The sequence below is a fragment of the Enoplosus armatus genome (genome assembly GCF_043641665.1).
Source record: "Enoplosus armatus isolate fEnoArm2 chromosome 3 unlocalized genomic scaffold, fEnoArm2.hap1 SUPER_3_unloc_1, whole genome shotgun sequence".
In the NCBI taxonomy this organism is placed as follows: Eukaryota; Metazoa; Chordata; class Actinopteri; order Centrarchiformes; family Enoplosidae; genus Enoplosus; species Enoplosus armatus.
The window spans coordinates 92,295-105,988 of NW_027261182.1; the positions used below are offsets into that span (position 1 = coordinate 92,295).

The window sequence follows — 13,694 nt, forward strand, 5'->3', positions numbered from 1 at the left end:
GTACCTTTACACCAGTATCACCAGGATTAAATCTTCAACATCCTGGTGATTCAGGTGGTTCTGCCTCCTAAACTATAAAGACATCAGTGCACAGAAGTTCTCCAGTAGTTTCCCTTTGAATGAATGAACATGCATACAAAACAGCTTCCTCATTAAAAAACGTACAGTCATTGCAGTTCATTACTTTCATAAAAAAATGGCAGAAAGTGTATATTTATTGTAGTTAATATTCTCTATAAATGTCATCCATCTGATGCCTCGCACACATTTGCAGGTCCTTCCCTTGAACACCTCCGCAGCTTCAAAAAGTCCCTCACAGGTTAAAAACGCCTTTTTAACGTCAAAAGCTTAAATAAAATGATTTCTTGAAACCGTGGGATGGAACATTTTCAGGAGTTGCGACATCAAAACCTGCGAGTGTTTCTACGTGTGAGGCGTCGGCGCGTTGTCCTTTTAATCAAGGGCACATCATGTATCATCAAGCAGCTACTGACGGCTCAGGAAGCCATTTATGTTGCATATTTCCACACAGTTTTCACCTTCAATCAAAAGTATAAGGATTAAATATAAATTATATTTATATACTTCTATATACTGCATTATATTTATCTACAAACTTTGATTTTTTGTGTTGGAAAATATAAATACTTCATCGTTAGTTGTTGCTCCAGCAGTTTATCTGACAAATAACATGAAGGGGGAGGGTCTCAGTTGTTGTTCGGGTGGAAGAACAAACTGAACTTTTGTGTTTTCATTATTACAATTTCTTTGTTTTCGCCTTGTTTTCAGTGAGATTCTCACTTTGTCTTTACGTTGCATCTAAAGAATCCCAAACTGCAGCACGACCCTTTGACATGTTTTATATTTATAAAAAATATGTGGAGATTATGATTCTTTCATGTTTTGGTGCTCTGTTGCTTTGTTAAAGTGCGGCTCGTACAAACATCTCCAAGGTAACAACAGGTTATAATTACGTTATATTTTCATCTTTTCATTTTAAATCTTTAACCCTCTGAAGGATAATGTTTGATTAATGTTATCAATGAAAATGAAATCAAAAACTAACATGAGATAGATACATATCTGCAACTTCAGCACAGGATAGACTGAATTTAGAAATATGGATTTGTGGACATTATCACGATGGATTTAGTGAAAAAGCTGATTAAATAGTTTCTTGATTTAAACAAACAAATCAAGCTTGATGTGCTCATGCGGCGATGTGAAGACATGAAGGTCATTTGGTTAAAGAGTGTTGAAAGCTGAGGGGGGGAGTGAGAGAGCAGATCATTTTAACCTTCATCTTTCCAGCTTTTCCCTTCAGTGATTAGTTGGTTATTGATCAGGACAACTGGGAGGAATCTGACAGTTTCTCCCAACATCACTTCATCACTCTCAGGTTTCAGTTCGGCTCTTCTTCCTCTCTCCTGAAAAGAGTTTATGTTCTGTTCATTTCAATCCTACAAGTTTCATCATCATCATCACCACCACCATCATCATCATCATCATCAGCCGACGTCTCACTCACTGATGCCGTGCTCCCAGGCCACTTTAGCCTGCTCATCCTTGGTCGCTGCGATTATGGGCTGGGAGATCTTGCGCGGCATGGGCCGGGGTGCAGGAGGAGGTGGTGCAGACTGGGCGTTCAGGGGGTCTTCTTCAGGGATGCACCCCTCTCTGAGGTAGGGTTTGGGGGGCAGGGCTGGTGGGGGCTCGTGGAGGTGGTAAAGAGGCGGGTGGTGGGGGATGTAGTGTGGGTGGAAGTGGTGGTAGTAGTGGTGTTGGGGGTGCGGCAGCCCCTCCTGCTGCTGTGGCTGTTGTGGGGCTCCAGTGGAGGCCGAACCCGGAGCCTGGGACTGGATTTGGCCCCCTGCATGGGCTGGGGTGACGCCTCCTGGGGCAGAGTGGCTGCGACAGGGTGGGGGTTTGACTCCGTCCAGGACTTCAGGCTCAGAGACGCTGTACCTGACTGGCTGGTAAGGCGAGTCCAGGTCTTCCTGGTCGGTGGTCCAGGCCTGGCTGCTGGGGACGGACTCCAGGGTGTCTGTGCGACTGGCCGGGGGGTCGGAGGAGGAGGCGGGGCCGCCGAAGTTGCTCTCACTGAGGGAGGAGACTCCAGAACTGGCGCTGCCCGACAAGGTGGAGTTACTGCCATCCAGGATGGACTGTGGACTGGTGGGCGAGGCAGGTATAGGATGCAGGGGAGACTGGAGGGGGGGGGGGCACAGAGAGGCAGATACAGAGTTAGCAGGGACAGCCAGTATGTTCACTGTCTGACGTTACAGCTGTTTAGACTCAGCAGCTGGTTTTAATGTGACGATCTGACGATAACGAACAATACTTAAAATAAATAATAAAATATGGTCAACATTAGCATTAATAATACCTCGCCTAATACTAATAATCCAATTTATCTACTATAAGCAAGCTGATGGCAGCAAGCTCGATCCATCCAACATCCAGTCTTGAATCTAATCTGTATTTTATTTTACTTTATTTATCTATTTTTAATTTTAAAAGCGTATTTAAAATGTGGACTTGCAGACACAGAACATGTAGCTCCCTTAAACACGCTCAGGCCAAGTGTTGTACACAAGACAATCTCTCTCTGTTTATAATAAACTAAAAAATATGTATAAAATGAACATTATTTTGTAGCACTTTTTCTTTAACAGTGTTCATTAAGGTGTAAACGTAAAGGACAGGATGACCTGAATCAGTCAAATGTGTTTGTTGTGTTAGGAATCAAATTGTCAACACGGAGGTTCGAGAAGAACACGAGGAGTTGAGACTAAATTAAACTGGAAAAGGGACAGAAAGCAGGAGGACACGCTGAAGAAGGAGAGGAAGGCATGAGAGGCCGACAGACACTTGGGAGAGTTCCTTTGATGACTTCTCACAGATCATCTTCAGCTCAGTGTTGCATTTAGGATTTGGAGAAGCACACAGGAACAGACTGATTTCTAATGAAGTCTTTCTCTGGATGGCTTGTTGTGTCCTCCAGTTGTAAATGCACTGCAGCAGTTTGTGATATCATTTTAAATGAAATAAAAAAGACCCTTCTTACACAGAAACTAAGTTTCACTCAAAGTCATGATGTCAAAGTCGTTCAGAGATGAAAACATACGATGTGATGACGTCTAAACTATAATAACCACAGTACAAACATAATGCACACAGATAGTGATGTGCCTTTGTTGGGGGGGGGGGGGGGTGCAGACTGACAGACAGAACAGGCAATCATCCAGACCAACAGCAGGAGTGAGGACGAGGAGGAGGAGGAGGAGGAGGAGCAGGAGGAGCAGGAGGAGCAGGAGGGTACCTTTCTTAAGGAGCGCGCAGGGAGAGCTGGAGGGAGGTCGCTGACCTGGTGGTGGAACGCATCAAAGTGCATCGACAGGTGTTGCCCTACAGGGGGAGACACAGCAGGACTGACTGAGAGAGATGCACACACACACCTCAGACCAGAGAAGAAGAAGAGGAGGCGGAAGAGGAGGTGAGGAGTGGGAGGTGAGAGAGGAAGGGCGAGGAGGAAGAAGAGTAAGAGGATGGACAGAAGGGAAGAGAAAGAGAGGGAAGAAGAAGAAGAAGAAGAGAGCAGGAGGAGCTGGGAGGAGGAGGTGGAGTGGGGGAGGGAGGGGAGGTGTGTGAAGGGGTTCTTTCAAGTAGCCTCTGAACTCCTTTAAATTACAGTTTTCGGGGATTATTTGTTTTTAAAATGAGAGCGTACATATAATGAGACTGAAGAAACGAGAAACTGATGTGTTGTGGAGCCACACACACACACACACACACACACACACACACACACACACACATACACACACACACACACACACACACACTTTCATCTGCTGAGGTTTTTTAAACATCAACCTCTGAACATTTTCACACCACCCAGTTTACAGTTTACGTGTGAATGGAAGATCACTCATGATGCTCAAAGCTTTGAGAAATGACATTTCAACAACTCAGAGACAATTACTCTGAATCTGTTAGAATGACACTTTATATAAACACATAACTCACCACTTAGTGATTAATATGAACAAGAATAATTATTAGCAGAAGGTCTGATTGTCTTTTCAGAAACGTTGTTAGTGTGGCTGATCAGGTGTTATTGCTGCACTGGCAGGAAGAAGTCCGTTCTTGTCTGATAACATTTTTGCGGTCGCTGCGAGTCGCTCATCAATCGACACACAATCAACACACAGGCGCACAAAACAACACCGCATGAGAGCAGCCCACAGTCACCACACAGAGAATCATGTCGTGAATCAATGATAAAAGATCAATGCAGACGCATATTTTACACCACAGATGAAGAGACACTGGAGATTAAATTAATCTTAATTTAAGATCAGGTCCCTTTTGGGGGGGGGGGGGGGGGTTTAGCCCCTCCTGGCTCAGAATAATCCACAGAAAATAAACACAACAACAATAATAACAACAATATCTCACACCTGCAAAATGACACCACAACAAAGCACCATACACACTCCTGCATACAAACACACACAAACACACTGCAGAGGGACCTGAGTGGAGATTAGGCCACATACACATCAACACAATGCACAAACAGAAACACACACACACACATGCTGTCACACACATACACATCAACACAATGCACAAACAGAAACACACACACATGCTGTCACACACATACACATCAACACAATGCACAAACACACACACACACACACACATGCTGTCACACACATACACATCAACACAATGCACAAACACACACACACACATGCTGTCACACACATACACATCAACACAATGCACAAACAGAAACACACACACACACACACACATGCTGTCACACACATACGACATCAACACACACTTTATACACATAAACATATAACACACACTTAGCAGTGTCATACCATGAGGCAGGTTGCGTGGGGGAACAGGAGGCGCCATGACACTGCCAACATGGGCAGAGAGGAAGGGGAGGGCTTCCCTGGTACCACTGTCCAGACTCCAACTACTGGGAGTGGTGAGGACTGGAGGAGAGGAGGGGGGAGAGGAGGAGAGGAGGGGGGGGAGGAGAGGAGGAGGGAGAGGAGGAGAGGAGGGGGGAGGGAGGAGAGGAGGAGGGAGAGGAGAAGAGAGGAGGTGGAGGAGAGGAGAGGAGGGGGGAGAGGAGGAGGAGGAGAGGAGAGGAGGAGTAGGGGGGAGAGGAGGAGGAGGAGAGGAGGAGGGAGAGGAGGAGAGGAGGGGGGAGGGAGGAGAGGAGAGGAGGGGGGAGAGGAGGAGAGGAGGAGGGAGGAGAGGAGAGGAGGGGGAGAGGAGGAGAGGAGGGGGGAGGGAGGAGAGGAGGAGTAGGAGGGAGAGGAGGAGGAGGAGAGGAGGAGGGAGGAGAGGAGAGGAGGGGGGAGAGGAGGAGAGGAGGGGGAGAGGAGAGGAGGGGGGAGGGAGGAGAGGAGAGGAGGGGGGAGAGGAGGAGAGGAGGGGGAGAGGAGAGGAGGGTGGAGGGAGGAGAGGAGAGGAGGGGGGAGAGGAGGAGAGGAGGGGGGGGGGAGGAGAGGAGAGGAGGGGGGAGAGGAGGAGAGGAGGGGGGGGGGGAGGAGAGGAGGGGGGAGGGAGGAGAGGAGGGGGGGGGGAGGAGAGGAGGAGGGAGAGGAGAAGAGAGGAGGAGGAGGAGAGGAGAGGAGGGGGGAGAGGAGGAGGAGGAGGAGGGAGGAGAGGAGAGGAGGGGGGAGAGAAGGAGGGAGAGGAGAGAGGAGAGAGGAAGAGGAGATGAGGAGGAGAGAGGAGGAGGAGAGAGGAGAGAGGAGAGAGAAGAGAGGAGAGGAGGAGAGAGGAGGGGAGGAGAGAGGAGGAGGAGAGAGGAGAGGAGGAGAGAGGGGGGGGAGAGGAGGAGAGGAGGGGGAGAGGAGAGGAGGGTGGAGGGAGGAGAGGAGAGGAGGGGGGAGAGGAGGAGAGGAGGGGGGGGGGGAGGAGAGGAGGGGGGAGGGAGGAGAGGAGGGGGGGGGGGGGAGAGGAGGAGGGAGAGGAGAAGAGAGGAGGAGGAGGAGAGGAGAGGAGGGGGGAGAGGAGGAGGAGGAGGAGGGAGGAGAGGAGAGGAGGGGGGAGAGAAGGAGGGAGAGGAGAGAGGAGAGAGGAAGAGGAGATGAGGAGGAGAGAGGAGGAGGAGAGAGGAGAGAGGAGAGAGAAGAGAGGAGAGGAGGAGAGAGGAGGGGAGGAGAGAGGAGGAGGAGAGAGGAGAGGAGGAGAGAGGAGAGGAGAGAGGAGGAGATGAGGAGGAGAGAGGAGGAGGAGAGAGGAGAGAGGAGAGAGGAGAGGAGGAGGAGAGAGGAGAGAGGAGAGAGAAGAGAGGAGAGGAGGAGAGAGGAGGAGGAGAGAGGAGAGGAGAGAGGAGAGAGGAGAGGAGAGAGGAGAGGAGAGAGGAGGAGGAGAGAGGAGAGAGAAGAGAGGAGAGGAGGAGAGAGGAGGAGAGGAGAGAGGAGAGAGGAAGAGGAGATGAGGAGGAGAGAGGAGGAGGAGAGAGGAGAGGAGAGAGGAGAGGAGAGAGGAGAGAGGAGAGGAGAGAGGAGAGGAGAGAGGAGGAGGAGAGAGGAGAGAGAAGAGAGGAGAGGAGGAGAGAGGAGGAGAGGAGAGAGGAGAGAGGAAGAGGAGAGAGGAGAGAGAAGAGAGGAGAGGAGGAGAGAGGAGGAGGAGAGAGGAGGAGATGAGGAGGAGAGAGGAGGAGGAGAGAGGAGAGGAGAGAGGAGAGAGGAGGAGGAGAGAGGAGAGGAGAGAGGAGGAGAGAGGAGGAGGAGATAGGAGAGAGGAGGAGGAGGAGAGAGGAGAGAGGAGAGAGGAGAGAGGAGAGGAGAGAGGAGAGAGGAGAGAGGAGGAGAGAGGAGGAGGAGAGAGGAGGAGGAGAGAGGAGATGAGGAGGAGAGAGGAGGAGGAGAGAGGAGAGGAGGAGGAGGAGAGAGGAGGAGGAGAGAGGAGAGGAGAGAGGAGAGAGGAGAGGAGAGAGGAGAGAGGAGAGAGGAGAGGAGAGGAGAGAGGAGGAGAGGAGAGGAGAGAGGAGGAGGAGAGAGGAGGAGGAGGAGAGAGGAGGGGAGGAGAGAGGAGGAGGAGAGGAGAGAGGAGAGAGGAGAGGAGGAGGAGAGAGGAGAGAGGAGAGAGAAGAGAGGAGAGGAGGAGAGAGGAGGAGGAGAGAGGAGGAGGAGGAGAGAGGAGGAGGAGGAGAGAGGAGAAGATAAATGGACTGTATTGTTTGTACACATAATGCTGCTCACTATGTACTGTAAGTCTGTATGAGTGTGTGAGCTGGCCTACCCTTCTCAGCCACAGACAGGTTGGGGTCGCTGCAGGGTTTACACGGACCAATCACCTGATGGAACAACGCTCGCTGGAAGTTGGTTGGCTGAAGAGAAGAATGTCAAACATGAACAGTTACGTTCCTGCAGGAGTCACAGCGCGAGGCTTCATCCTCACCGCTGTTTATTGTAGGAATCAGACTTTACTGCATCTTGTTTGTGTCCGTAAGCATCGCTGAGTCCGGTCAGCTGTCCTACCTGCCCGTTCTCCGTGATGTTGGTGTACATGGCGCTGCTCGGCCTCTCTCTGTGCGGCGGCAGCAGCATCAGCATCTCTCTGTTGTGTCTGTATTTGTCTGGCAGAGAAGGAGAGCCGACTGCAGAGGGACACACAGTACATAAAAAACACATCTGGATATATGCTGTCACGTTGCAGTACTGTACCTGAGCTGCTTACCTCTGATGGTCGAGGGGGCGGAGTTTATCATCTGGGAGGGCGCCGAGTGGGTGGAGCTAAGGCTGGAGGAGGAGGGGCTTGCCTGCAGTGAGAAAGTTGTGATGTGATGCAATATTTACATGACAACAACAACAACAACAACAACAACAGATCCGTGAAGTTCAGCTTTGTAAAAACAAGTTGGATTGAAAAAGAAAAGTGATAATTATACCAACAGTTGTGATATAAATTCTTACTGTTTTCAAATGTACGAATTAGAAAGTAGCCGACAGTATGTGTAATATATTAAAGTCTCAGCAAGTCTTAATAGTTGTGTCGATGATATTATCATAAATACTCTAAACGTTTTAGTACAACAGCTCCTGTGAATCCAGAGCAGCTGTGTTTTCTATTCAGTATATCCAGATGTTGGAAGCTTTCATACATTTAAACAAACACAGTATAATATTCATCAACACCATCGATGAATCCCTGCAGTCCTTCTCGTGGACGGGCCCCTTCCAGGATGCACCTGTACATTTGTAAGTAAGGTCGATAGCTTTTCAATGTCATTTAATTTCTTATTTTCTTGTATTAATGATTTCAAACCGGTCTTTGTCTGTTTCCTTGTGCTGCTGTAACATCAACAGAGTCTTATTCTGTCTCTGTCATCGACCCTGACGGTGCAGAGAACCACTGACCTGCATGCGGTAGAAGTCCTCGGGGTGCTCCACCACCATGCCATCGGCCAGGATCAGCAGACTGCCCACGGTCCCAGTCTCACTGGAGTTGTGGGAGGAGAGAGAGGAGGAGGAGTTGCGCACTGGAGTCAAAACAGCGATGGGACTGGGAGGAGGGAACCAAGGATGGATGGTGGGAAAAAGAGGAGAGGGGTAGAAGTCCAGGGACGGAGGGAGAAGAGAGGGGGGGTAGAGAGGAGAGGAAGAAGGGATGGAAGCACAGGGAGGAGGGCCGAGCGAGGAGCCGTGCAGAGTGCAACCGAAAATAGGAAGAACAACAACCGAGACGTGCATGAAGTGATTTGGTTGAATGGGAGAGATGCAGGAGTTTGAAGCCAAGATCATGCAAGAAGCAACATGAGGGGAAAGAGAGAGAGACAGAGAGAGACAGAGAGACAGAAAGAGACAGAGAGACAGAGAGACAGAGAGACAGAGAGAGACAGAGAGAGAGAGAGTGACAGAAAGAGACAGAGAGACAGAAAGACAGAGAGACAGAAAGAGAGAGAGAGAGAGAGAGACAGAAAGAGACAGAGAGAGACAGAAAGAGACAGAGAGACAGAAAGAGACAGAGAGACAGAGAGAGACAGAGAGAGAGACAGACGGACAGAGAGACAGAGAAAAGGAAAATGGTAGAATTTCAGAAAGTGTGATGTGTGCAGTCGACATTAGTGAAGATCATTAACGAGACACACAGCAGATGAAATCAGCGATCAGTGTTGTGAGATGGAGAAGACAGTGAGAAGGTGTGTGTGTGTGTGTGTGTGTGTGTGTGTGTGTGTGTGTGTGTGTGTGTGTGTGTGTCTGTGTGTGTGGATGTGACGTCATGTGACTGTGGATGGATGAGTGTAACAAGCTGTCGCTCAATGAAGACAAAACAGAACAATCTCAAAGTCTCACTGGAGGATAAAGTGAATGTGAACTCTGTGTGTGTGTGTGTGTGTGTGTGTGTGTCTGTGTCTGTGTGTGTGTGTGTGTGTGTGTGTGTATGCGTGTGTCTGTGTCTGTGTGTGTGTGTGTGTGTGTGTGTGTGTATGCGTGTGTCTGTGTGTGTGTGTGTGTGTGTGTGTATGCGTGTGTCTGTGTGTGTCTGTGTGTGTGTGTGTGTGTCTCTGTGTGTGTGTGTGTGTGTGTGTGTGTGTGTCTGTGTGTGTGTGTGTCTGTGTGTGTGTCTGTGTGTGTGTGTGTGTGTGTGTGTGTGTGTGTTGCTGACCTGTGCCTGTGCATGAGTTTGAAGCTCTCGGGGCTCATGGGGCTGTGAGAGGCCAGGATCCCTCTGGGAGTGTTGGCTCCTGAACCAGCCTTTTCTAAACCAGGCAGACCCTGCAAAGCCACGTAGAAACACTGCTCTGAATATTCACACTGCCCTCGCACGTACGCACGCATCGTATCGTAACTCCAAGAGTTCAAAACAAAAGTGCTGTTCAGACACACACACACACAGTATTGTTGGAATAAGTTAGAATAAAAATAACATCTGAATGTCCCCATGAAAAGGTTCAGCGGCATGATAACATCCTCTTTGAAGAAGCTACTAATTAGCTTTCAGCATGTTCACAATAGAAGGAATCCTTTTCTAGACGCGACATTGGTTTAGTTTTGGTTCATCATATTTGTGCGTATGTTTTTCTCATTATTTTTCTCTCCCAAGCTCTGCAGTTGAAAAAGCTCGAAATATAATAAAGTGAAATGTTGTTGAATGTTCTCACATGGCAGAGGCTGCTCCTCATCATCTGGAACTGATCTATCAGCTTCTTGTGCAGGGGGCGCATTTCCGGGTGCACCAGCTTCTCGTGCACGGCCAGGCCGACTCCTAGGACGTGAACCTGAGGGAGGATAACAAAACACGGTGGGACAACACGTTGTTTGTGCACAGAGAGTGGAAGTTACTCCAAGAGAAATCTCTGATGTTCTTATATTTGTTGTTTTTGAGTCACTGGAGATATTCCTCACAGCATTAATCCTAAATTTGTGGAAACTGCCGTGTTTTTTCCTGTAGTTCCACCATCAGGCCAACTCAGTAGATTTCCGTGTGCAGTAATTTGTCTTATGGGATGGTTTGGGGAAAGTTATATCATAATCTCGATGTAGCAACCTTTAAAGCATTTTACTCATTTTACTCTCAGATCATCGGCACCACCGAACGTCACCAACGCTTCGTGCTTAGTTTAGATGCTTCCTTGTGACTTTGGTGACCCCCTGACCTTTTGTCTCGGGGCTTGTGAATGACAGCACATGTAGAGCATATAGTTCAGTATAATGCCTCACCTGCTCCTGCATCAGGTCTTTGAGCTGTGTGATCTTCTCTGTGTCTTCAGGGTGGCTGGCGATGTACTCCTTATCAAAGAAAGCCTAGTGACAAAGAAACAACCAATTATACAACTTTATAATCATCTTTCTAATCTCTCTAACCGATATTCACTCTACCAGTGGATGTGCAGCATTAACTGGTTTATTGCTTCTATAAAAGGAGATAAAGTGAATACGGTAACATAATATCATCATCAATAACACTGGATAAGTCTCCGACTGGATGTTTAATTGTCTATATGAAATAAAAACTACTAAACGATACTCTTCCACCTGGCAGTAAAATACTTCATGTCCCAGCAGGAGTTCTGTACTAAACATTTAACATCTTTCTAACACTTCTTCGTCCCACCTCTTGGTATCTGGCGATGCCTCCGTTAACAGCAGCGTCGATGACTCCGTTCAGGGTCATGCTGAGCAGGTTGATGTTGCCGTGCAGCTGCTTGTGTTGGTACTGGCTGATCAGAGTCCGCAGCTCCTGGTTCTTATTCTCCACCACAGAGATGGCGTTTTCCAACGGACTCACCTCCACCTGAGTGAGAGACCAGGGAGTCCACGTGAGAAATGCTGATGAACACACACAGAGAGAGTTGAGCAATGGGAAAGGTTTCCTGTCCTTTCCCAGTTCGTCTTCCTCTTCCTGACATGAACCTAAAACACATCACTTCCTGTAAGCCGCAAGCGAAGATCTACAAGACACTGAGTGGTCGGGCTTTAATGAATTAGCCATTTATGTGGAAATGTAACATGGGTGCTATTATTATAGCCTATCTACCTTTTTGTATATAAAGATATGTTTCATTTCCTCACCAGTTCTCTCTTCTCCACCTCAAACCAGCGTGAAATACCAGGCAGAGGGTGAGTCAGGATCAGGGTCGTCCTCTCTATCCAGAGACTCTGAAACACGAGACACAACAAGCAGTAAGACGGACCGTCCTGAGTCCACGAGGTGGATCTCAACATCGGCAGTGTCCATGAAGCAATACAGTGAACCACTGACCTCTCACTCATCTAAAAGGTGTGTAAAGAGGGAATTAGTACCATATTCATTTTGAAATACTAATATATTTATCATTGACTCTAATGATCTAATCTTTGATCTCTGATCTTTGGTTTCCTTCATATTACAGGAGTCTATTTTTTAACAGTTGATAGATTTCTAATCTCCACAAACAAAGAGGAGCGAGCTGCGTTTTAAAAACAAACAAAGTGTTTGAACTCACCTTGAACTCATTGTCTCGGTCTTTGGGTCCTTTGTGGAACGGTCGGTCGTAGCGGAAACGGCGAACGTTGTTGACGCGGTAGAAGCTCTTGATGCGATCAGGGACTCTGTCCATCTGGAGGACGCTGACGCTGTCCGGTACCGGTGTTACCGCGTAGATCTGGAGGTCTGAGTGGAGGAGTCAAAGGAATAACTGGATAAATGGGGACTGGGACTGGTGGTCAGGTGGTCACCATGCACTGAGAGCTTTATGACCCTAAAAACGAACACAGTACTGTTTATACATACGCAGGCCACAGAATCGCGGTGGTATGTGTGAGAGATATTAAAGAGTGAACATGCGAGTGATGTAATAATATTCAAATCAACGTCAAAACACACACAAACACACGAGTTATCGCTCTTTAGGATACACTGCGCATCACACTGCAGAATGGCCTCATCTGGCTGATTGGGGTGCTGCATCGCAATGGCTTGTGGGAATTCTCCCAGCATCCTTTGCTGGAAGGCCTCTAGCCTTTCGTAGTCATGGCCGCGACAGACAAACTCTTTGTTCTGGACAGAAGAACAAAACAGAGTAAAATACGTTTTTTATTAAAAGTCACGATCATGTTGATAGTGTGAATATTTATAGGAAAATAAAGTAATGATAAGTTTAATAATAAGCAATACGTTTACTTCCAGAACACAAAGTTGAACTCTTCTCCCACAGAAAAGCAAAGATACTATTATTCTGCCTTTCTGCAAACTTTTATTAATAAGATATTAGAGAAAACGTTTTAAAAAGTATACTTTCATTTGTAAACATTTAGAAGAAGCTAATATTGTGCAACAAATCAAAAAGATAAAAGTTTAGCTCACTCTGAGGAAGAAGGGGAACTTCCTGCCGTAGAATCCAACCCTGAAGAACTCCGGCTCCAGACGCTGCTGCTCCATGATGTTGTCGTAATACGCTGCCTCCATTTTCTACACACACACACACACACACGATGATGAGGAGGATGAAGTCATATTTACACTGTCTTCCCCGACTCGACTTAAGTTAAAAAGGTTTGTGATGTGTTGCAGCTCACCCGTATCCAGCTGAGACTCTGGTAGTCATACAGAGATTCATACTGGAAGGCCAGCTCCCTGCAGAGAGGAATACCAAACTCCCAACACTGGACACACACACACACACACACACACACACACACACACACACACACACACACACAAACAGACCTCCTTATTGTGGTTTTAACCAAAACGGTGCTCACGCTGTTCAAGATGAATTAACAACTACTACTATCAACATTTCATTTCATTTATTAGCTTAATCAAAACAGAGGCTATTCGTGTGTGTGTGTGTGTGTGTGTGTGTGTGTGTGTGTGTGTGAGAAAGAGATCTTGCCTTCTTGATCCTGTGATGTGCAGTATTGTGTGTATTATGTGTGTTTATACTTTACATTATACTGCATTATATTCACTTGGCAGACGACAGAACACCTCAAACACAGTTCCAGGTCTACATCAGCGCACAAGACGGATTAAACTGGAGGTTTTGATGTGTTATTAATGTTCAGTGAACATGTTTAAGGCCTGATGTGTGACAGATGTGCGTGTGAGAGAGAATGAGTGAATATAGGCGTGTACCAGACCGCGGAAGGCGATTGGTCTACTGAGTCAAGATGGCGGCGAGGCTCTCCGCCCTCCTCCCAACAAGCCACACGTGTTGC

General features: G+C 47.7%; 1 protein-coding gene across 1 annotated transcript in view; it reads right to left on the reverse strand.

Moving 5' to 3' along the window:
• Positions 1-1,520: 1,520 nt before the first annotated feature.
• LOC139307102 (dedicator of cytokinesis protein 3-like) overlaps positions 1,521-13,694 on the reverse strand; it is an 88,896-nt gene continuing 76,722 nt past the window's right edge. Inside the window, exons 40-55 of the mRNA XM_070930984.1 lie at positions 13,050-13,136; positions 12,838-12,942; positions 12,390-12,531; positions 11,978-12,144; positions 11,565-11,651; positions 11,107-11,286; positions 10,713-10,796; positions 10,154-10,270; positions 9,658-9,788; positions 8,409-8,553; positions 7,729-7,810; positions 7,530-7,648; positions 7,291-7,378; positions 4,902-5,021; positions 3,323-3,408; positions 1,521-2,207 (exon numbers count right to left, since the gene is read on the reverse strand). Of these exons, the coding sequence (XP_070787085.1) occupies positions 1,521-2,207; positions 3,323-3,408; positions 4,902-5,021; positions 7,291-7,378; positions 7,530-7,648; positions 7,729-7,810; positions 8,409-8,553; positions 9,658-9,788; positions 10,154-10,270; positions 10,713-10,796; positions 11,107-11,286; positions 11,565-11,651; positions 11,978-12,144; positions 12,390-12,531; positions 12,838-12,942; positions 13,050-13,136 (2,427 nt within the window). The remainder of the gene's footprint in view (positions 2,208-3,322; positions 3,409-4,901; positions 5,022-7,290; positions 7,379-7,529; positions 7,649-7,728; positions 7,811-8,408; positions 8,554-9,657; positions 9,789-10,153; positions 10,271-10,712; positions 10,797-11,106; positions 11,287-11,564; positions 11,652-11,977; positions 12,145-12,389; positions 12,532-12,837; positions 12,943-13,049; positions 13,137-13,694) is intronic.